At 50.0% G+C, this 23,244-nt stretch overlaps 1 protein-coding gene across 4 annotated transcripts in view; it reads left to right on the top strand.

The window, feature by feature from the left end:
- The first annotated feature begins 3,869 nt into the window (after positions 1-3,869).
- fryb (furry homolog b (Drosophila)) overlaps positions 3,870-23,244 on the top strand; it is a 31,586-nt gene continuing 12,211 nt past the window's right edge. Inside the window, exons 1-36 of one of the 4 annotated variants that reach the window (XM_061298972.1) lie at positions 3,870-4,124; positions 11,744-11,937; positions 12,119-12,172; positions 12,254-12,393; positions 12,458-12,548; positions 12,617-12,696; positions 12,867-12,947; positions 13,108-13,276; positions 13,352-13,444; positions 13,608-13,706; positions 14,118-14,219; positions 14,279-14,382; positions 14,516-14,624; positions 14,704-14,790; positions 14,874-15,178; positions 15,282-15,389; positions 15,511-15,751; positions 15,932-16,096; positions 16,168-16,254; positions 16,332-16,591; positions 16,711-16,900; positions 16,974-17,098; positions 17,198-17,255; positions 17,328-17,419; positions 17,517-17,689; positions 17,852-18,012; positions 18,073-18,183; positions 18,329-18,483; positions 18,595-18,694; positions 18,770-18,941; positions 19,054-19,316; positions 22,155-22,301; positions 22,376-22,544; positions 22,614-22,704; positions 22,885-22,967; positions 23,043-23,193. In XM_061298972.1, the coding sequence (XP_061154956.1) occupies positions 11,818-11,937; positions 12,119-12,172; positions 12,254-12,393; positions 12,458-12,548; positions 12,617-12,696; positions 12,867-12,947; positions 13,108-13,276; positions 13,352-13,444; positions 13,608-13,706; positions 14,118-14,219; positions 14,279-14,382; positions 14,516-14,624; positions 14,704-14,790; positions 14,874-15,178; positions 15,282-15,389; positions 15,511-15,751; positions 15,932-16,096; positions 16,168-16,254; positions 16,332-16,591; positions 16,711-16,900; positions 16,974-17,098; positions 17,198-17,255; positions 17,328-17,419; positions 17,517-17,689; positions 17,852-18,012; positions 18,073-18,183; positions 18,329-18,483; positions 18,595-18,694; positions 18,770-18,941; positions 19,054-19,316; positions 22,155-22,301; positions 22,376-22,544; positions 22,614-22,704; positions 22,885-22,967; positions 23,043-23,193 (4,736 nt within the window). In that variant the 5' untranslated portion in view covers positions 3,870-4,124; positions 11,744-11,817. Of the gene's footprint in view, positions 4,125-11,743; positions 11,938-12,118; positions 12,173-12,253; positions 12,394-12,457; positions 12,549-12,616; positions 12,697-12,866; positions 12,948-13,107; positions 13,277-13,351; positions 13,445-13,607; positions 13,707-14,117; positions 14,220-14,278; positions 14,383-14,473; positions 14,625-14,703; positions 14,791-14,873; positions 15,179-15,281; positions 15,390-15,510; positions 15,752-15,931; positions 16,097-16,167; positions 16,255-16,331; positions 16,592-16,710; positions 16,901-16,973; positions 17,099-17,197; positions 17,256-17,327; positions 17,420-17,516; positions 17,690-17,851; positions 18,013-18,072; positions 18,184-18,328; positions 18,484-18,594; positions 18,695-18,769; positions 18,942-19,053; positions 19,317-22,154; positions 22,302-22,375; positions 22,545-22,613; positions 22,705-22,884; positions 22,968-23,042; positions 23,194-23,244 lie in introns of those variants that run through there. The other 3 variants (XM_061298973.1, XM_061298975.1, XM_061298974.1) reach the window with 3 other exon arrangements.

Here is a 23,244-nt window from a genome sequence, read left to right as displayed (position 1 = left end):
GCAGGCCCAACAGCATCCACATCTTGGTCATGCCTTTCGACCTCCCGATGTCGGTCCTCTGATGATCCTCGTCCTGGAAGTCGTTCTGAGTTGTCGCAGTAGCGACTCACTCCTCGGGGTTCTTCGTCCTTGGGCACCTTGACGCAGTGTGTCAGGTGGCACCACGTTGGTGGGCCTTTGACTTGCACCGCCGTCCACCTTGTCCCCTGGCTGAACTGCGTCTTTAGTGTTCGCTTTGAGTCTTTCTTGCACTTCTCGTTTTTGTCTGTCGACAACATAGGTAGAAATGTTCCTATGTATTGTGGTTAGGTGTTTGACATAGGCCTTCATTTCGTCCTCCAAAACTGACAGGCTTGGGCCTTTGCCACTGGCGCGCAGAGACGGTGACGGCATGCGTCTCCCGGTCACCAACCCGTGAGGAGTCAAGTGCAAGTCGCGAAGCGCACTTGACCTGCATACCATTAGTGCCAGTGGCAAGGCAGCTATCCAATTCAAGCCCGTATGTTGGCAAATTTTGGAAATTCTGTTGTTTAGAACGCCGTTCATTTTCTCGCAAATGCCTTGGCTTTGTGGGTGATATACGGCCCCTAGCCGCTGTTTGATTCCCAATTTTTGAAGAATTAGCTTGACCGTTTTATCCACAAACTCTTTCCCGCTGTCCGACGAAATCCTATCCGGAAGCCCCCATCGGCTGATGATTTCGCGGCACAGAAAGTTGGCAACAGACTGAGCATTTTTTCGTTTAGTCGGACACGCCTCCGGCCATCTGGAAAACCGGTCTACGACCACTAACATGTATCTTTTCCCCTCGACCGATTGGATCATGTCGACAAAATCCACCACCAGTTCCCTCATGGGGCCGTTTGGAGTCGGGATGTAACCCGTGGGGGTAGCCACCCCCTCGCCTCACATTGTTTTTCAAGCAGATTACACATTTCCCGATGACATGATCGATTTGTTCGAGCAAATATGGCGCTCAAAAACCATATTCTGCGGTTATTTTTCGCTTCACCTCCCCCCTTGACACGTGGGCTAGCCCATGTGCCTCTTGTATTAGCAGGCCTAACAAATCTGGCGGGGCCACCACCAAACCCCCGTGGTTTCTCCACACCTCGTCTGAGTCCCGGCACGCCCCCCTTGACACCCACAAATGTTTTGTCGATCGGACCAATTACCTCTTGCATCAGGGTCACATCACGGTGCGTGACCTTGACCTCAAGGTCAACCTTGTGCGTGACCAGCAAGGTTTTGTCGGTCCGATCACCCTTTTTTATAGCCCTGGCCGCCTTGTGTACGCAATCATGGGGCTCACCATCCTCTGAAGTTGGCAAAAAGTCAGCTGCGTTTACTGTAGTACACCTTGCCAGAGTGACATCCTCTTGCTCCAAGAGCCTGTAATAGTCACTGAGTCGGGACTCTATCAAGGTGTACTTCCCATGATTCAGAAGAGTCCGGAGGCTATGATGAGCGAAAATGGTCACAGGATAGCCCATCGTGACGGAGGAGGCTTTATCATACATCAAATAGACTCCCACCATCTTTCGATAACAAGGTGGCAGTCCCATCTCCACCTCGGAATAAGATGTTGAGTAGTAGGCTACAGGTTGGGGTCCGGACCCGGTCCCTGTAGGCTGGCAGAGGACTGCACACGCAAACCTACCCCGCGCCGAGGTGGACGTGAATAAGACAAAATTCTTTGAGTAATCCGGTAAAGCCAAAGCCGGAGCCTCCTGAAATTCCGCTTTGACGGTTTCAAATGCTATGTGGCCATCCTGTGTCCAATCTAGCACTGAGTTCATTGTGTCTTTGATCATGGCTCTCAGAGGCCCCACTAATTTAGCGTATTTCTCCACCCAGGAGGCTGAATAACCCGCGATGCCCAGAAACGTTAACATCTGCCTGACAGTTCTGGGCTTCGGGGTCGTTCTTATAGCCTCCAAATGGCCATCAGAAATACGTCTCAATCCGCGCAATATTCTCTGGCCCAAATAGTCAACCTGCAATTGGCAGTATTGGAGTTTTTTCTGTGACACCTTGTGGCCCTTTTCCGCGAGAATTTGCAACAATTTGATTGAATCTTTGTGACACGTCTTGACGTCTGATGCACAGACAATAATGTCATCCACATATTGAATGACGGTGCTCTGCACCTGTCGTTCCAACCCTTCAAGATCATCTCTTAGCACTTTGTTGAACACATGAGGGCTATGTTTACAGCCCATCGGAAGTCTCTGGTACTGATAGAACTGGCCCTCGAATGTAAAACCAAAAAGTCCTTGCGATTCGTGGCTGAGTGGGACGCTGAAAAAAGCGCCACACAAGTCCGTGAAGCATTCCGCGTCAGGTGGAATTTGTGTCAGCAAGGTGTGTGGGTCTGGTACATCGGCCACTCTATCAACCACCACCTCGTTCACCGCCCGGAGATCATGTACCAGCCGGTGGGAATTGTCTGGCTTTTTCAACGGCAATATAGTTAAGACCATACCAAAGACTATAAAAATGGGACCCATTGCCTCCCTGCGTGTGTGACGATCATTGGGACTTAAAAAAAAAAAAAAAAAGTTTTTTTAAAAATTTTAAAAAATTCATAAAAAGTGGGTGCGTATTATACATGGGTACAAGCTTTTTTCCAGCATCAGCATGCCATTCTTAGGGTGCGTACTATACATGGGGGCGCACTATACACGGAAAAAAACGGTAAATTGTTTTTTTGGCGGGAAATTACACTTCCGGTATCGATATCGGATCGAATATCGGGTATTTGGGGTAGGAAATACTTGGTATCGGATCGATTCCAAAATCATTGGTATCGCCCATCCCTAGTGTCCTCACACAGCCTGCTGTCAGGACTCCCCGCCCCTCCGTAAACATCCAATCACTGTGAGTATGCAAATGAGGCAAGACGCAGCCAGAGAGTGTCAGGTTACAGTCAGTAGGAGTTGGAACAAGCAGTAGAAACTCCACCAAACTTGTCGTAGCGACCCGTGATATAACTAATGATTAACGACAACTCAAATAATAGTTAATATAACATTCATATTATATGTCCCCCCCGACCGAGGGAACCAGGCCTGACCTTATTGTGGTCAGGGGGTTTGCGTGCCTCAGTGACCCTAAGAGCAATACCAGCAGAAGCTTTAATCTTCAGGTGGGACACCCAAACTGGACAAGTCTTAGTGTAGAGGCCTGACAGAGTGCAATCCACTTCTCGAGGTTGAGATCTGGACACACAGCTAACAACTGACGTGAAGAAAACACTAACGTGTTAAAAATGTGTAAAAAAAAAAAAAAAGAAGAAGAACATGCCCCCTTCACATTTCTGACTGCCCCCTCTTACGTGCATTCCTAGACCCGGCCCTGGTTTTAACATTGTTTTAAGCAGCAAAACAGCCTAAACAAAGACCGGTTGCTGCATGTTAGACGACACAGACCCAAAATGGCGGCAAATCGATGACGTAACACACACCGCACTGTGGTATAACCCCTATTCGAAAAAAAAATATTTACTGTCCAAATTCCGTAGTTTTCGCACGCTTGCACCATGTGCACTCACACAATTGGTGCACTTCCACTAGATGCGCACTTCCGCGAGGAGCGTAAAGTGTAAAGTGCGCCCCTGGGCATTTCCTTTGGTCATTGAAAACGAAACGCCCGGCAGAGATTTTGTCTGCCATCGTACTGCCTAAATACAAGTCAGCCATATCATTTGTTTGCACAGCTGCTTTGCTTTAAATCCAGAAACACATTCCGTATTTCCTTTTTGTCCGCGGGGCTTTCTTCCATCTTTTCGCCGCCTCGCTCAGCATCTTCCATAGCAGGTGTCCTGCCCTTGGACCGAGGTGCGCCCCTAGCGACACGTTGACGAGCACCTGACACCAGCCAATAGGACACGTTCCTGGTGCCAGTTTCCCGAACAGAAACCCTTGATTGGTTGCTAGGGGCACGGTCGGGCCATCTCGCTGTCTTTGCTCCGTCGTTGCTGTTGTGCTGTCAGCCGGAGCGAGGAGGCGAAACAACCGCAAAGACGGACGGACGGGTGAAAACAGGCCAGACGAACCACACAAAAGCAGGCTGAATAGATGTCGCAAGATGGCCCAGTGACCGCACACGTCGACGTCGAGAAGGTAAGTTGTAATTTCGTGTCACGTCGGGGCTGTTTAGCGTGCCAGTGTGCCTTGGCACTGCCCACAAAAAGGCTGAGGCGGGCGATGTTTTGGTAGATGTGTCGACCACCGGGGCTCTGGGCTAGCTCGGTGGCTAACGACGTAGCTTCGACCACGAATGGTCGAAAACGAAAGCCCTTTGTTACATTGACGGTGAATAATGCCGGCCGGCTGCGAGTTGAAGAGCTACGCGAATCGCACATTTCATGATAACGGTCCCCGTCACCAAAAAGGGACCAAATTAGCATTGCCTATTCCTAGTATGTGAGCGGAATGGAGACAACACCAATGATAAATGAGTGTCAACGGGCCAGGCTTGTAAGAATTGGTAGCTAAGTGTTGCCAAAATAATTAAGTGATTGCATTGTGCGGCAAGTGCAGTGATTTTATTGGTGTGTGTGTGTGGGGGGGGGGGGTTAAATTGGTGTAAAATGAGTGACAGTACAGCTTGCCAAGTCATGTCATGAAATAAACTCAAAAGTTTCACAAATTAGTGATACCGTTTGTCTAGAAATTTGGTAAGAATTAGTAAGAATTGGACAATATCTCTTGTCTTTGAGGGACACCTGGAAATGGCCAAAGTGACCCTAAAATGGCTGCTTCAAAGCAAAATGGCAGACCTCCTGTGTATTGTCACGCAGGCCTTCAAACTTGTAGGCGTGTACTCGACATATCACCCAACTGTCAGGCTGTTAAGTGAAACTGGCTTCAGGGGCTGCATTTTCTAAAAATGAAGGCCAGTCATCCAACTTTGCTGTCAGTTCCATGTGATGAAATGAAAGGGGCTGAATTCAAAAAATCAAATCTGTAGCAATAAGAGCAAAATCTTGTCTCGACATGGCCAAAATGACCCTATAATGGGCGCTGCAAACCAAAATGGCACATGTCCTTTGCGCTTTCAGGCATGGCTTTCTCAGACATCGAGTTCACCCGCTGCGAGCTTGCGGTCTTATATCTCTCCCGGCAAGTGTGCAGAGCTGCTACCAGATGTGACATGGATCATGTCTTGGTTTTGATTTTTTGATATTGCCACACGCATCACCCATGCACGTGGCAGGCGGCATAGAAGCGGCTCGGCCGTCCATGATGACGACGGCAATGTGGGCAAAGAGACCATTTTGTGCACTTCTTCCCGCTGAGGTCGACTCTTGCTCTATTTTTTTGTCAGTTTGCTCCCTCCGCCGGGTGGCACTGATGTTGCTGAGTTTGTGTTTTTGATGTTGTTGGTGGTCGCTCTTTGTTGCTTGCAAAAATCCAGGTTGTACATTTTCTTTCACCGTAGGGGCGGCTGTCTCGTGCAGTTTTCAGAAACAGGCAGATGATCTCACATGACTTGGTTGGTAAATTTCAAAGTCAAAGTCAGCTTTATTGTCAATCTCTTCACATGTCAGACACACAAAGAAACCCAAATTACGTTTTCTCTATCCCACGGTGACGAGACATATAACACAATAGACATACAAGTAAACAACACAATATAAAAACAAGAAGACACAAACAATAAATAATAAGAGTGATTAATAAATAATAAATAAACAGATAACACAATAAATAAGAGGAGCAAAACTTGTATATACAAACAGCATTCAACATTTTACTGAGTGTGTCCCTTCAGATTGTTTTGCGGGCCTTAAGAGATTGAGCGCCACCGGCTGGTGGGTTCAGGAGCAGACTTGACATAAAACAAAACACCCTCACCACCGTGTTGTGAACTCGTGCCCATCTTTATTCATTGTCATCCTTGTTGCCCTGGGTACCACTTGGCAGCGCACAGCCACCGTTTTTTCCGATGTGGTTTTTCTCCTGGGCAATTCTGCGCGCGCACACGTGCACATTCCTCGGAATCCACTGCATGTCCTAACGTGGCTGATCAGGTGCCGCAAATGTTGGCCCGCAAGGCAAGTGTATTTTATGGGCGGAGCAGATGATGAACGCAGCAGAATGGGTTGTTACTTACACCCACGAGAAGCTTGGGTCAGCATTTCTGCTCTCCATTTGCCCCAATTTCTCACCGTATGAAATTCATTGACCAAAATCTGCCATTTTAGTTTGAAGTGTCAATTTTAGGACCCGCAAATGTTTGAATTCAGTTCTTCAGTTTTGGATTAGAGTAGGGGTGTCCAAACTACGGCCCGCGGGCCAACTGCGGCCCGCGGTCCAGTTTTCCTTGGCCCGCAGCAAATTCTGAAAACATAATTGAATATGGCCCGCACAAGAAGCTTGAGCTCAACTCTGTTGCACTTCTCAGTTTCCACATTAGATAGATAGAGCCCGCCACACAAAGCGTTTGACGTCCCATTAGCACGTCCCATTTGACGAGTTACTTAGCCCATGTAAGCATAATGGCGGATGCATCAATGGAAGCGATGTCGTCTGATGAATCTCCCTCAGATGATTCTTCACCTTCTGACGAAAACGAAGAAGAATGATTTCTTTCTTGGGGTACAAGGCTACCAATTTGAACCAGTGAGAAGTACCCCAGCGACTGAAGCAGAAGAAAGGTGCGGAAGGTACAGCCGGAGAAAATCAATGGCTCTGTTGTCATGGATCGGAATGGAGCAGGGTGACTAAATGGAGCTTGGACCAGGGTTTATTGAAGCAAACTCAAAAGACTCGGCAAACTGACATGACTTAACAAACCGACAGGGACGCGAAACAAAGGACGTGAAGACATTAAGACAACAGGAACCAAAAAGACATCAAGACAACAATGATACGACGGGGTGTGAGGGGCAGACAGGACTTATATACATGACAGGTAACAAGAGGCAGGGGAGAATAATCAAACTAATCATGGGCACACAGGAGGGGAGGAGCGAGCACACAGACAGAAACCATGACAACAGACACGTAGTGGAACGGCTGGGGACGAGACATATATACTGATATTATTTTGGGTGCCCAATCTAATAAATTCTAAGAAAGTTGCAAAGAAAATTTCTTTACTAATATACTCGGCAACATATTTTTTATAGGGTAGAAAACAGTAGGAAAATTAATTTTTAGGACTGGGAAAACCCATGAACGATTATTACTTTTGGTGTGCTAATTCTTATTTTCCCTTTGCACACAGTATGTTACTACCAAAGTTACGCCTGTAGTTGTAAGCCTAAACTTTTTTATTTTTCAAATAACATAAAGGTAACATTTTCATAACCCAAGAATCTCCATTTTGGCAATTGCACGGCTCTGTCTTGGCACTTTCGAGGGGGGGGGGTGAACTTGGGGGGGCCCCGTTGTCTCTATTATGCTTACCGTGTTTTTCCATGGATAATACGCAAAATTTAACTACCGTTTTTTTCCGTGTATAGTGCGCAAAATTTTACTAATTTATTGTCCTAAAATCCGGGGTGCGCATTATACATGGGTACAAAAAAAAAAAAAAAAAAAAAATTGTTTTTTTTTTTTTTTTTTTTTTTTTTAAGTCCCAATGATCGTCACACACGCAGGGAGGCAGTGGGTCCCATTTTTATAGTCTTTGGTATGGTCTTAACTAGGCTGGATGTAATTTTTTTTGTTGGCGTTGATTTCTCCGACTGCCCGTAAACGCACCACCGCGCTTCGTGCGCACACGGGACAGCAAACGAGCAGGTGATCGAGCAAGCCTTGTCTGATACGAGAGCATTGCGGTCGCATGGAGCGTGTTTGAAGTGAACAGCAGAGAAGAAAGGCAAAGTGTTGTGAAATAAAATGCACAGAACGGATGCGCAAGACACGTCAGCTATATAAAGAGCGAGAGTTGTTTTCTTCCTATTAGTTTCAATTCACAGTTTAATTAGCAGTTTCAATCAGCAAATAACAAAATGCGTATTACAGGTAATATTTTATTTCACAACACTTTGCCTTGTTCCTTTGGTCTCTGCTGTTCATCCTAAAACACAAAGGCGCTCTTTAAGCAATGCGACAGTGAGCGCCCGGCGCGCTGCGGTTGCGCGACCGCACCAAATTAAGCTCCCTGCGCAGTGCGCACTGAGGTCCACTTAAATTTTAGAAAGTACATCAGGACTTTAAAAATATCTTCTAAATTTCAGCGACGGCTCTGTCACAATAATCGACCAGCCCGGTGCAGTTGGGCGGTCGGCGGCGCGCTACGGTTGAGCGTTCTCTCGCGCGCTCTCTCTCTCGCTCTCTCTCGCTCTCGCACACACGCAAACCGGATATCATACGGAGGCCGCCATTACAGATGCGCAGAACGGATGAGCAAGACACGTCAGCTATATAAAGAGCGAGAGTTCAGTTCTCTACCTAAATCCGTATTACAGGTAATATTTTATTTCACAACACTTTGCCTTGTTCCTTTCTTCTCTGCTGTTCACTTCAAACACGCTCCATGCGCACGGAGCGCGGTGGTGCGTTTATGGGCAGTCGGAGAAATCAACGCCAACAAAAAAAATTACATCCAGCCTAGTTAAGACTATACCAAAGACTATAAAAATGGGACCCATTGCCTCCCTGCGTGTGTGACGATCATTGGGACTTTAAAAAAAAAAAAAAAAAAAAAAAAAAATTTTTTTTTTTTTTAAAAAAAATTCATAAAAATTGGGTGCGTATTATACATGGGTACAAGCTTTTTTCCAGCATCAGCATGCCATTTTTAGGGGTGCGTACTATACATGGGGGCGCACTATACACGGAAAAAAACGGTAATTTATTGTCCTAAAATCTGGGGTGCGCATTATGCATGGGTACAACAATTTTTAAAGAAAATCTCCCTCGAAATAAAACTTGAAATCACACCTTTCTTCTTGTTTGTTGTCAATCGCGCATCGCATTCAGCCATCCTGCCCAACACACTTAGTAAAATTCATAATTGACGACACATCGTTTGATGCGATGGTGCAATCCTTGATGGTGTGTTATTGTCAAATATTTTTTGTTTTTTAATCTCCATCGCAGACCGGATATCATACGGAGGCCGCCATGACAGTATGCGCAGAACGGATGCGCAAGACACGTCAGCTATATAAAGAGCGAGAGTTCAGTTCTCTACCTATTAGTTTCAATTCACAGTTTAATTAGCAGTTTCAATCAGTAAATAACAAAATGCGTATTACAGGTACCGTTTTTTTCCGTGTATAGTGCGCAATATTTTAGTAATTTATTGTCCTAAAATCTGGGGTGCGTATTATACATGGGTACAAAGAAAAAATTTTTTAATTTTTTTTTTTTAATTTTTTTTTTTTTTTTTTTTAAATAAAGTCATGGTACAACAAAACCAACAACAGGACTGACCGACAAAGTCGTGGAACAAAAAGACAGGGTGACATTACCAAAGACAGGAACAGAATGACAGTAACACATGCAATGATCCAACGGTGAGCGAGGGGCAGACAGGACTTAAATACAAAACACGTTACATCGATTGAGGTGACACAGGAAGAGCGGGGTGACACGAACAGAAACTATGGCAACCTAGACACATAGCAAAACTGGGGACGAGACATGACAAATCTCCCCCGAAATAAAACTCACCTTTCTTCTTGTTTGTTGTCAATCGCGCATCGCATTCAGCCATCCTGCCCAACACACTTAGTAAAATTCATAATTGACGACACATCGTTTGATGCGATGGTGCGTGCAATCCTCGATGGTGTGTTATTGTCAAATATTGTTTGTTTTTTAATCTCCATCGCGGACCGGACGTCATACGGAGGCCGCCATTACAGATGCGCAGAACGGTTGCGCAAGACACGTCAGCTATATAAAGAGCGAGAGTTCAGTTCTCCACCTATTAGTTTCAATTCACAGTTTAATTAGCAGTTTCAATCAGCAAATAACAAAATGCGTATTACAGGTAATATTTTATTTCACAACACTTTGCCTTGTTCCTTTCGTCTCTGCTGTTCATTTCAAACACGCTCCATACGACCGCAATGCTCTTGTATCAGACGCTCGCTCGATCACCTGCTAGTTTGCCGTCTGTCACAATGTACCCTACACAAATCCGAAACATTTGTTGCGGCTCCGAGTCACGACGAGGGGCAAGTTTTGGTTTCCAAGGGTGTTTTTATTCCTCTTCAACGTCTCTCCCATACAGAGCCGCCGTGTGCGCACGGAGCGCGGTGGTGCGTTTAGGGGCAGTCGGAGAAATCAACGCCAACAAAAAAAATGACATCCAGCCTAGTTAAGACCATACCAAAGACTTTAAAAATGGGACCCATTGCCTCCCTGCGTGTGTGACGATCTTTGGGACTTAAAAAAAATAAAAAAATAAAAAATTAAAAAAAAAAATTAAAAAAAACTCATAAAAATTGGGTGCGTATTATACATGGGTACAAGCTTTTTTCCAGCATCAGCATGCCATTGTTAGGGGTGCGTACTATACATGGGGGCGCACTATACACGGAAAAAAACGGTAATATTTTGTTTCACAACACGTTGCCTTGTTCCTTTCTTCTCTGCTGTTCACTTCAAACACGCAAGTTGAGGTGGCGAACTGAAAGCCCAAACGCGACAACTGCTCCGAGGGCTCACAAGTGCTGCGCCAAGTTTGGCGATCGTTTGTTGACGGGTCCTTTTCCTCCGAGCTGAGCTCACCTTGGCCTCGGAATGGGGTAGAAATGCGGCGTCAGCAGACTCTCTGGAGTTTTAGGAACTTCCCCGCAAGATGATGGAGCTTCTCACACTAAGATTTGTGGAAGGAGGCCTCAAAGTCCTGCTGATGTTCCATGTGCTGATGACAGCATACAGGGGGACTCGGAACGCGACCTGAGGACAGTTTGAAAACTCACAGCAAGATGATGGAGCTTCTCACACTAAGATTTGTGGAAGGAGGCCTCAAAGTCCTGCTGATGTTCCAAGTGCTGATGACAGCATACAGGGGGACTCGGAACGCGACCTGAGGACAGTTTGAAAACTCACAGCGACGTTTCCAGTTGACTTTCCAGGTGGAAACCGTGCATTTCAAAGCTGAGGTGGCGAACTGAAAGCCCAAACGCGACAACTGCTCCGAGGGCTCACAAGTGCTGCGCCAAGTTTGGCGATCGTTTGTTGACGGGTCCTTTTCCTCCGAGCTGAGCTCACCTTGGCCTCGGAATGGGGTAGAAATGCGGCGTCAGCAGACTCTCTGGAGTTTTAGGAACTTCCCCGCAAGATGATGGAGCTTCTCACACTAAGATTTGGGTAGCCATGCCAAACAAGCCGGGTAAATCTTTTTGACTCGCTTCTCAGCAGCCAGGATCTTGTATTTTTGCGCCGTTACGAAGGCTGTACGCTGCAGACCTCTCCCAGTCTTCCACCGTGGTGTTCCCCCGCAAAAACACGGAGCATCGTACCACCATGGAAGTCTCGGCAAGGTGGAGCAGGGCTAGTGTCATTAGCTTCATCAAGGGTCTCGGTAAGCCCTCGGGCGGGCCGGGATTGCGCGAGCGCACGCTGTCCCGCTGGCCAGTGAGACAATGTTTCATGAAAACAGGGGCCAGCCTGGGGGGATGGGGGTGACCTCTTTAGCAATTAGTCTTTGCTCACATCTGCACGAGCTCCGGAAGCAAAGGTCACTGTGACACAAACATGGGTTCGTGCCAAATAAAGAAAGAAAGAACACAGTTGGTAGTCGATGTTCAATTTGTCCCTTTATCCAGCTTTGCCGGTGGGACTGAAGACGCCCGTCCCATCTGTCACAGCAAGCCAGGGAGAGAGAAAAGCTCCCGTCGTCATGGCGCCCGTCAACGTGGACCCGGAGAGCAAGCCCGGCGAGTTTGTCCTCAAGAGCCTCTTTGCCAACTTCACACTGCTGTCTGAGCGCAAGATTCGCATCATCATGGCCGAGCCGCTGGTGAGCTGCAGTGTGTGTGTGCGCGGCAAGTGTGGCTCATTGTACTCTAATATGAAGCTCCCTCTGTTTGTCTCATTTGAATCATGCAAAATGGGCGTCATCAATTTAGCCTAATATAAAATTACAAAATGTTTTCAACGCTATTTTTTGTGCAATTAAATTTCTTGTGTTGTTTTTGTAGGAGAAGCCGCTCAACAAGTCTCTGCAGAGAGGAGAGGATCCACAGTTTGACCAGGTTTTTGGCCACACGCGATGATGACAGCAAACATGGAACCTGTCAATCACCTTCCCACTTGCTCCATGTTTGTGTTTGCAGCTGATCACCAGCATGAGCTCCCTGGCAGAGTACTGCCTGCCCTCCATCCTTAGGACACTCTTCGACTGGTACAAGCGGCAGAACGGCCTCGAGGACGAGTCGCATGAGTATCGACCCCGCGCCAACACCAAGTCGAAAAAGTTAGCAAAACCGCCGCTCACTCGGAAATAGTAAGAGTTAAAGAGTGTTTTGTTGACCTCTCAGTGATGAGCAGCAGAAGGACTACTTGCTGGAGCGGAGGGATTTGGCCATTGACTTCATCTTCTCACTGGTGCTCATCGAAGTGTTGAAGCAGGTGAGTTTGTGTCGCACCGCCGCCGTGTGGCGTTACCGTCGGGCTCATCTTTGTTCCTCCCGCTTCAGATCCCATTGCATCCCCTCCTCGATGGACTCATCCAGGAAGTGATCAACTTGGCCTTCAAGCACTTCAAATACAAGGAAGGGTAAGGAAGCGGCAGACGAGGCGCTGCATGTGTCAAACGCCAGCTCGGCACCATCTTAAATACACATCGTGGATAAAAGAATCGGGGCCGCTGCCACCTGTTCCGTGATGTTGATGTTGGTGCGTCCCGATACTTTTGTCCATCCTTTGCTGATCCAAAGTGTGTCTCAGGTATCTGGGACCCAACACGGCCAACATGCACATCGTGGCCGACCTCTACGCGGAAGTTGTGGGAGTGGTGGCCCAGTCCAGGTGCTTGACTCTGTTGCCCCTTGTTTGACCCGCCCTGCCGTCTTGGTGTGCAGTCAAATGTTTCCGTTTTGCGCACCTCCGGCCACCCTCCGCATGCCTTCCAATGTTTTGTACAATGTCTGCTGCACGTGGTTTTGGACCTTTGTTTCTTTGCGGCCAGATTCTCGGCCGTTAGGAAGAAGTTCATCTCGGAGCTGAAGGAACTGCGACAGAAGGAGCAGAGCTCCTACGTCCTGCAGTCTACTATCAGCCTCATCATGGGCCTCAAGTTCTTCCGCATCAAAATGTACCCCGTGGAGGACTTTGAGGCCTCCTTCCAGTTCATGCAGGTAGCGCTCTGAAATTGCTCCAGGGGGCCCTCTGGCTGGTGGAACTAACCTCTACTGCTGCTGCTGCTCACTTAGGAGTGTGCGCAGTATTTCCTGGAGGTGAAGGACAAGGATGTTAAACACTCTCTGGCCGGACTCTTTGTGGAGATTCTCGTGCCCGTCGCTGCTGTGAGTACCCATGCAAATGATGCTTGCCCTTTTCAGCTCATCCATGTATGGAAAGTTCAATTGGCCCAGGAGTGGGAAAGAAATATATTTGTAGCTCCAAAGCCATAGTCAGACACCGACATATGTCCAACCCTCGAGTCCCTCTCTTTCCATCTTCTGGCAGACGGTGAAGAATGAAGTGAACGTGCCGTGCCTGCGCAACTTTGTGGAGAGCTTGTACGACACCACGCTGGACCTGTCCTCCAGGAAGAAACACTCCCTGGTGAGTGCCTGTCGCTGCCTCCACATGAGCGCGGAGGGGCCCAGTCTGAGAGCGATTGGAACAGATGTTTGTTTGCCTCCACGTTGACTTGCAGTCTTTGCACTCAATGTGTGTGCCAAGAGCGCAGTCTGAAGGCTGACTTTACAACCTTAAGCCTTGCTTAAAAGCTCGTTTGAAACACTGGCCCCGCCCGCTTCATGTATGATTCCGAAAGCGCGGCGTGCGATTATTATCATCTTTACTGCCCATCTTTGTTTGGGCAACCTGCCCGTCAACATGTGCCGTCATTGTTATTGTTGAAAGAGATGAAAGGGTCCAATAATCTCTCTCTCTCATTCTCTTTCTCTCTTTCTGTCTTTCTCTCATTCTCTCTTTCTCTCTCCCTCCCTTCTCCTCTCTCTCGTGTACCAGGCGCTGTATCCTCTGGTGACGTGTCTGCTGTGCGTGAGTCAGAAGCAGTTGTTCCTCAGCCGCTGGCACATTTTCCTCAACAACTGCCTGTCTAACCTCAAGGTAAAAAGCAAACAAAAGCAATTACGTGGGTTTGTGTATCAAGTCACTGTTGAATCCAGAATAAAGACCCCAAGATGGCCCGCGTGGCCCTGGAGTCGCTCTACCGCCTGTTGTGGGTTTACATGATCCGAATCAAGTGCGAGAGCAACACTGCCACACAAAGGTACGCACATGGAGACGCGTAAGGTATTTTTCAACAAGCCGCTCACGGCGTGTTGCACGTCAAGCGTCAACGGGTTTCCACCTCACCGCAGGCGACACTTTGTCTAGTTGGTTCCTTGTGCCTTCCCCCGCAGCCGCCTTATGTCCATCACCTCCACGCTCTTCCCCAAGGGGAGCCGCAGCGTGGTCCCACGAGACATGCCACTCAATATCTTTGTCAAGATCATCCAGTTTATCGCGCAGGTTCGGAGGGTGTTCTCAAAGCTATTTGGACGCTAGCAAGCGAGCATGCCTTTCACGTTTGATGTCCGCTTGTGCTTAGGAGAGGCTGGACTTTGCCATGAAGGAGATCATCTTTGATCTTCTGAGTGTGGGGAAGCCCACCAAGGCCTTCAGCCTTAATCCAGAGGTATGCGATTCCTACCACCGCTTTCCTTGTTGAAGAGACTGTCCGGGAAAGTCACGCCTTACTCGCTCCGGCTTTGGTCCCAGCGTATGAACATCGGCCTACGAGCCTTCCTGGTCATCGCTGACGCCCTGCAGCAGAAAGACGGCGAGCCTCCCATGCCCAACACGGGGGCCACGCTGCCCTCGGGCAACTCTCTGAAGAAGAAGAAGACCTACCTGAGCAAAACCCTCACAGAGGAGGAGGCCAAGCTCATTGGCATGTCCTTGTACTACTCGCAGGTGCGCAGGGCGCTGGATAGTGTCCTCAGGCACCTGGACAAGGAGGTAGGCCGCTGCATGATGCTCACCAGCGCGCAGATGCTCAACAAAGAACCCGAGGACATGATCACGTAGGTGTCGCTCTCTGGCGCAATATCCCTGTCTGCTTCCAATCCGAATGCTGGCCATTTTATGTGGCATACTTCATGTGGCTTTGTTGTCATCTGGGAGCAGGGGTGAAAGGAAGCCCAAGATCGACCTGTTCCGGACGTGTGTTGCTGCCGTTCCTCGGATCCTTCCCGACGGAATGTCCAAGCCCGAGCTCATTGACCTCCTTTCACGGTGCCTGATTTTTTTCTGTTTGACCGCCTCTGCAAATCGCCAGGCATGCAAGCGAGCGGGCAACGACGATGTGGAGCCCCCGCTCTTCTTCACTTTTCCTCCTCGTGTCGCCTTTCCTCAGACTTACGGTGCACATGGACGACGAGCTACGTCTTATTTCCCAGAATTCCCTTCAGAGCCTCTTGCTGGATTTCGCCGACTGGAGGGAAGACGTGCTCTTCGGCTACACGCATTTCCTGCTGCGCGAGGTGCAAGAGACCCAGCAGGGTCTTCAAGACGCGTCTGTGAAGCTCTTGCTGCAGCTTCTCACTCAGTGGAGGCTGGCGCTGCAACTACAGGGGAAGATGCGAGGCGGGGTGGAGGTTGGCTTCTACTTCTTCTTTGCACACTGCACGTAGACAGACAGACAAAAAATATCTTCTGACAGTTTATGGTTCTTAGGAAGCACAATATTACAGAGCGATTTTGGGGCAGCATATCTCACAGCACTCACGACACTACAACTCCATGGAAAAGAGGCAATGTGGAATTTTATCACTTAGGCGAGCCCCAGAATGTCTGAGCGGAGCCCGCACTGCTCGGTTCTTCACGCCGTGGAAGGTCTGGCTTTGCTGCTACTCTGCTCGTGCCAGATAAGCACCAGGAAGCTAGCGGTGGGCGTGCTCAGAGAGATTCGATGCCTGTTCGCCGCGCTCGGGCACGCCGAGGTACACCATCTCAATCCACATTTTGTTTTACGACTTCACTCCCAATCCAAGTGACAAAATCCGTCCCGCAGGATGAAGACAAACCCATGATCGAAGTCATGGACCAGCTGAGTCCGGCTGTTCTGGACAGCTTCGTCCACGCGGCCGTCTCCGACTCGGTGTGTAACTGTCAGAGAGGCGTCATTCGCCCGTGCTCGTAGCCTCTCACTGGGAACGCCGCTCTTCTCATCCATAGTCCACGCTACCCATGAGCCACCACGTGGACCTCCAGTTCCTGGTGGAGTGGACGGCACGACTGGTGAGCAGCTCTTACGACGTGAAGAGCCCCAGCCACGTGTGGATCTTCGCCCAGTGCCTGAAGGACCCCTGGGTGCTGTGCCTGCACATTTTCCTGCGCCAGGAACACCTGCCAAAGCACTGCCCGGTGGCCCTGAGCTATGCCTGGCCCTACGCCTTCACACGGGTGCAGCTGCTGCTGCCTCTCATCGACCCCAAGTAAGCTTACTTTGCCAGGGTTACAAGGAGTAAGGAAAGGAGACAAAAGAGATGCTACAAGCAGGTAGGCAGAGAGTTTGTAAGTAAGTTAGTACAGGCGAGTTCTCTCGCTCACACAGCAGCCCGGTCAACACAAAGAAGACCAGCACGGCCGGCTCCTGCGACAACTCCATGTCTCTGTGGCGGAACTACCTCATCCTGTGCCTTGGGGTGGCTAAGCCCAGCATCATGTCGCCCGGACACCTCCGGGCGTCCACGCCCGAGATCACGGCCACCACACCCGACGGCAGCGTCACCTACGACAATAAGGTGGTGCCAACCCGCCTATGCTGTTTTTCACTCCCGTGAATGGACTGACGTTGTCACTTGCGTGCGCACGCAGGTGATCGGCACGCCGTCAGTTGCCTGGCTTCTCAAGCAGCTCGTTCCGCTGATGAGAACCGAGAGTCTGGAGATCACTGAGTCTCTGGTGTTGGGCTTTGGCTGCACCAATGCCCTCGTCTTCAGGTGTGATGTCCAGCTGAGCTGGCACGTTGTAGTTTCAAATCGGGAGTGAATTTTTTGGGGTGGGGAGTTGATGTCATTTTGCCATCTATGTTACTCTAGGGAGCTGATGGAAGAACTCCATCCACTCATGAAGGAGGCTCTAGAACGTCGACCTGAGGTATACGAAGATGAGGGAGTTCTTGTCACTGTCGGCCTCAGCTGACTTCACAAATGTGCGTCTGACTGTCAGAACAAGAAGCGACGAGAGAGGAGGGATCTTCTTAGGCTGCAGCTGCTGAGAATCTTTGAACTGTTGGCCAACGCCGGTGTCATCAGTGACAGGTGCAATAAAACAACAGCAAGCAAGGCCATGTGAAATGTAATGGTTCAGCCGTGGCGCAGCTGTATTCACGGCACCTTTCTGACCGCCGGTTGGCAGCACCAACGGAGCGCTGGAGCGCGACTCGCTGGTGCTGGGGGCCTTGTTCCTGGAGTATGTGGACCTGACCCGAATGCTCCTGGAGGCGGAGAACGAGAAGGAGATGGACGTGCTCAAAGACATCAGAGCTCACTTTAGCAGCATGGTGGCCAACCTCATCCAGTGCGTGCCTGGTGAGTCACACCTGAGACGTGATGGAAGATGGACATTGGCTTTATTTCCCCCCCTTGATTCAGAGAGGGCAGTGGTGAGCACTTAGACACAAGCGGAAGGAAGAGGACAGAGGAGGACTGACTTTTGTCATGTTCTCTCTGCGTGTGTGCGTGTGTATGTAGTTCAGCACCGTCGCCTCCTGTTCCCCCAGCAGTCTCTCCGCCATAACCTCTTCATCCTCTTCAGCCAATGGGCCGGGCCCTACAGCGTCATGTTTACGCCCCTGGACCGCTACAGCGACCGCAACCATCAGATCACTCGCTACCAGTACTGCGCTCTGAAGGTAAGCTTTGATGGTTTTTGGCTTTGGACGTTCCTGACGTTTTGCTCTCTTCCCGCCCAGGCCATGTCGGCCGTCCTGTGCTGCGGTCCCGTGTTCGACAACGTCGGTCTGTCCACCGATGGCTACCTCTACAAATGGCTGGACAACATCTTGGCCTGCCAAGACAAGCGGGTTCGTCCAACTTGTACACTAGGAGTGCCGTGCGATGGCGATTATTAAAAAGAGCTGGCAGCAGTAGTTGTGCAAGAAGTCGTCGTCGTGGTCATGCCGCATACACTCCGGGTTGTTCCCAACTGTGCGTGTTCTCCTGCCGCAGGTTCACCGTCTGGGCTGTGAGGTGGTGATTCTGCTGCTGGAGCTGAACCCGGAGCAGAGCAACCTGTTCAACTGGGCCGTGGATCGTTGCTTCACCGGATCGTACCAGCTGGCGTCCGGATGCTTCAAGGCCATCGCCGCCGTGTGCGGGAACAGGTAGAAGCTGAACAAAATCATCTTGACACAAAATATCCTCTTGAAATTCTTGAACTTCTTTTGATCATTGCACCATTCCTTCAACTGTGTTGTAACCCCACGACTGGCTAGGAACTACCCGTGTGACCTGGTGACGCTGCTCAATCTGGTGCTGTTCAAGGCGTCAGACACCAGCAGGGAAATCTATGAGATCTCCATGCAGCTGATGCAGGTCTGGTCCAGTCCTTGAGTTGGCTGCTTGACATAAACGATATCGATGATCCGGAATGCTGCCATACGTGTTCAGGTGCTGGAATCCAAACTACGTGCGTACTCCAAGCGCATGGTGGACCAAAAGCCTGGTAACATCTTGTACGGCACACATGGGCCTATGCCGCCTCTCTACAGTGTCAACCTATCGCAGCTCTCCAACCAACTGGCCAGCATGTACCCAGAACTCACACTGCCTCTCTTCTCGGGTCAGTCACATGACGTGGTGGTGCTCGAGGAAGTAGTTTGGGTTATGTTCTGCAGTAGCGTCTTTGTCGCACTTGTGTGCGTGCGTGTGCGTTTGTCTGTGTTGGTGCGCAGAGGTGAGCCAGCGTTTCCCGAGCACCCACTCCAACGGGCGTCAGATCATGCTGTCTTACCTGCTGCCCTGGCTGGGCAACATGGAGCTGGTGGACACGGGCCTCCTACCGCCGGCCACCAGCCCCTGCACGCCCGACGAGGAGGTCTCTCGTGGGCCCCAAGCCAGTCTGGCGGGCGTGTCGCTCTTCCTCAGGGGCAACGGCTGGGGCAGCCTGCAGGCCACCTCGCTGGTTCTCAACAACCTCATGTTCATGACAGCCAAGGTGGGACACGTCGCCACCATATGCCGCCCTATGTCGACATATGCTCTATGACATCACTCTCCTTTCCCTAGATGTACACACGCTCACCAACAAGTCCCGTTCACGGACGATTTTGCCGGGAACACAAAGCGAGGGCAGTGTCCCAACTCGCTGGCCTCTTAAAGTTTACATATCACGTTAATAATTTCTTCCATTTTACTCATTCAGTTGTGGTCTATATAAAGTGGAACAGCCATGCTTTTGTCTGAATTTCTCATTTTGATAGCATCACGGGTCCCTCTTATACTTTTTCTGAGGTGCGACTCAGAGCAAGCCATTTTGGTGCGCTCTCTTTAAATGCAAATGAGATACTTCACACCCCAGTCCCTCCTGGCCGCAAGATGTGCGCCTCCCTTTCCGGTTGGACATATTTGTAGTTTTTTAGCCGAGGTAGAGTTTACTTGCGCCGCAAACTTTTTGATTGATTAAAAGATGTCAACGGCAGAAGACTTGTCCATACAACCATACATAGCACGTAACAAAATAAATCCCCTCACATTATTTATGAACACCTCTTGGAAACAAGCACTGCGGTCAACTTAACCAGGAAACTAATGCTAGCATTAGCGAAAAGCTAACAAATGCGTATAACACATTGTGTTACCCAAGAACAATACAGCACCTTCGATGCAATTCGTCTGATACAACAACTCAAAATACACCCACAAGAAGTGAAAACAGAGCGTACAGCTCTAAAATCAGTAGAAAGACCGACACTATTGCTATGGGCATCATAAACACGCAATATTATTAAAGTGAAATAGAGTTTACTATTTTTGTGTCATCTCAAACTTAGTGTGTCCGTTGTTTCCATAGATTGAAGGAATTGAACCATCAACAAAACAAAGTCTTTCAGGCGAATCCTTCTCTATACTGACAAAAGATTTCTGGAACACTCATCCTTGAACAAGCAGGACTTCGCCCACAGACGTGGCAACACTGCTTTAAAAAATAAAAATTAGACCAGGCACTTCTTTGAGGTTCTGATACTGGGGGATGGTGCAATGAGTTGTGTGGATTTATGCATCCAACAATGAAACATTTTGTCACGGAAGGAGTGGAGCAGGGCAACAGTGTGCAGCTTGGACCAGGGTTTATTGAAACAAACTCAAAAGACTCGGCAAACTGACATGACTTACTAACAAAACCAACAACAGGACTGACCGACAAAGACGTGAAACAAAAAGACATGAGGACATTAATAAGCCGACGGGGCGTGAGGGGCAGACAGGACTTGTATACACGACAGGTAACAAGAGGCAGGTGAGAATAATCAAACTAATCATGGGCACACAGGAGCGGAGGGGCGAGCACACAGACAGAAACCATGACAACAGACACGTTGTGGAACGGCTGGGGACGAGACGTAACAGTATCCGCCCCAAAAGGGACGGCTCCCGACGTCCCAAAAACCGAAAGCCCCACGCAGCGCACTGGCGGGGGGACGGGGGGGAAGCGCACTGGCGGGAGGATGGGGGGGAAGCGCACCAGTCCAAATGGCAAAGTCCTAACCGCGCTCGGCGGCGACTCTGGGGACATGAACCGCAATCGGCGGCATTCGGGGGAGTCAGAACCGCAATCGGCGGCATTCAAGGACTCAGAACCGCAATCGGCGGCATTTGGGGGACTCAGAACCGCAATCGGCGGCAGTCGGGGAGTCAGAACCGCAATCGGCGGCGTTCGGGGGAGTCAGAACCGCAATCGGCGGCATTCTGGGGAGTCAGAACCGCAATCGGCGGCATTCGGGAGAGTGAGAACCGCAATCGGCAGCATTCCGGGGAGTCAGGACCGCAATCGCGGCATTTGCGGAGTCATTGCCGCAATCGCCGGCACTCTGAGAGTCATTACCGCAATCAGCGGCATTCGAGAAGTCAGAGCCGCAATCGGCGGCGTTTGGGAGTCCGGACTGCGATCAGCAGCATTCGGAAGGCGGAGCAGTGCGCAGCGGCAAGAGCCACCGCGCGCCGCAGCGGCAAGAGCCACCGCGCGCCGCAGCACTGGGAGCGGGGCCAGGAACAATCGCAGGTCCGGCGCAGCTGGCTTGAAGTCTGGCGACGCCCGCGGGTCCTGCGACGCTGGGGTGGAGCCCGATGGCGGCCGCAAGTCTCATGCCGCATGCCGTCGCGGGAGCGAAGTCCGATGGCGGCCGCGGAGCCCATGGCGCTGGAACAAGCTCGGACGGCAGACGTGGATCGGGCGTCGCAGACGGGAGCTGGTGGTGGAGGAGGGTCCAAGCGCTGGTCGCTGTAGTGGTCGGATCATTCTGTCACGGAAGGAATGGAGCAGGGCGACCAAGTGCAGCTTGGACCAGGGTTTATTGAAGCAAACTCAAAAGACTCTGCAAACTGACATGACTTACTAACAAAACCGACAACAGGACTGACCGACAAAGACGTGAAACATGAAGATTAATGATCCGACGGGGCGTGAGGGGCAGACAGGACGAGATGTGACACATTTTGATCTCTCCACTTTGGCATCCTTGAGTTGTTTGGACTACAAACGTCTCTCAGAGTAATAAAGATGGCGGATTTGCAAAACCGTTTGGCCACACCCATTACCTTGTTTGGTAGTCCCGCCTCAAAGAATGTGACGTAATAGATAAAAATACTAAAAATAAAAAAGTGGAGTAAAATATAGCCCCCAAACAGACCATAAAAGTATCTGTAACACCTGGAGGGATAGATTACACTTTTTTACAATCTTGAAGACTCCAAGTGCACAATAAAATGAAATATAAAAGCAAAAAAGTGGATGTTCCATGATATGTCTCCGTCCGTACTCTTTTGTTTTCTGCAGTACGGCGATGAGGTGCCCGGGCCGGAGATGGAGAGTGCTTGGAACGCTTTGGTGTCGAATGAACGCTGGAGCAACAACCTGAGGATCACCCTGCAGTTTCTCATCAGCTTGTGTGGAGTCAGCAGTGACACCACACTCTTACCTTATGTCAGTCATCGGTGCCACCATTTGCCACCTTGTGCTGGCATTTCGCATTCAATGCTAAACGTGTGTGTTTGTAGATCAAGAAGGTGGTGATCTACCTGTGTCGGAACAACACCATCCAGACCATGGAGGAGCTCCTGTTTGAGCTTCAGCAGACCGACCCTGTTAACCCCGTGGTACTGCACTGCGACAACCCGCCTTTCTACCGATTTGCTGCCAGCAACAAGGCACCCACCTCGCAGACGGGTGAGCCCCCACCCCGCGCGCCATCCTCCTCCCGATACTTGGACTTGACGCGCACATGCGCTTGTGTAGGCACTGCCTCCAGCAGCAACACCGTTGTGGTCGGACAGGAGAACCTGCTGGACACAGACGAAAGCAAACTGCTCAGGGAGAGTGACGAGCGGTCAGTCCGCATTGTACTATTTCTATATACCTCATATGGACTCAGCATATGTGTTTGCGTGTGCGTGTGCGTGTGCGTGTGTGTGTGTGTGTGTGTGTGTGTGTGTGCGTGCGTGTGCGTGTGTGTGCGTGTGTGTGTGTGTGTGCGCGTGTGTGTGTGTGTGTGTGTGTGTGTGTGGAGCTGTTACAGGAGGGCGAGAACGCACAACAGGCTAGAGTCCCGCTACAGCAACAGCTCAGGAGGTTCCTACGAGGACGAGAAAAGTAGCCAGTTTGCCGAAATGCTCTTGTATCGTATACGCATTGGGATTTGAGCGGTTTTAACGTTTCACCCCCCAGCTGACCCTCTCCCGCCATACGCTGCCTGGCTGCTGAGCGTCCTGGAGACGAATCGCCCTCAGCCGCTGCCCATGCCCGTAAATGGTGGCTGCTGGGCACCGCTGGTGGACTATCTGCCCGAGACCGTCACGCCCAGGGGACCCCTGCACAGGTGCGCCTGACAAAACTGGCTCACGTGCTGAAGGAAGGTCACGCAGAGAAC

The sequence above is a fragment of the Syngnathus typhle genome, linkage group LG15, assembly GCF_033458585.1.
Source record: "Syngnathus typhle isolate RoL2023-S1 ecotype Sweden linkage group LG15, RoL_Styp_1.0, whole genome shotgun sequence".
Classification (NCBI taxonomy): Eukaryota; Metazoa; Chordata; class Actinopteri; order Syngnathiformes; family Syngnathidae; genus Syngnathus; species Syngnathus typhle.
The sequence above is the reverse complement of the archived record's forward strand: the minus strand, read 5'-3'. Positions and strand labels throughout refer to the sequence as shown.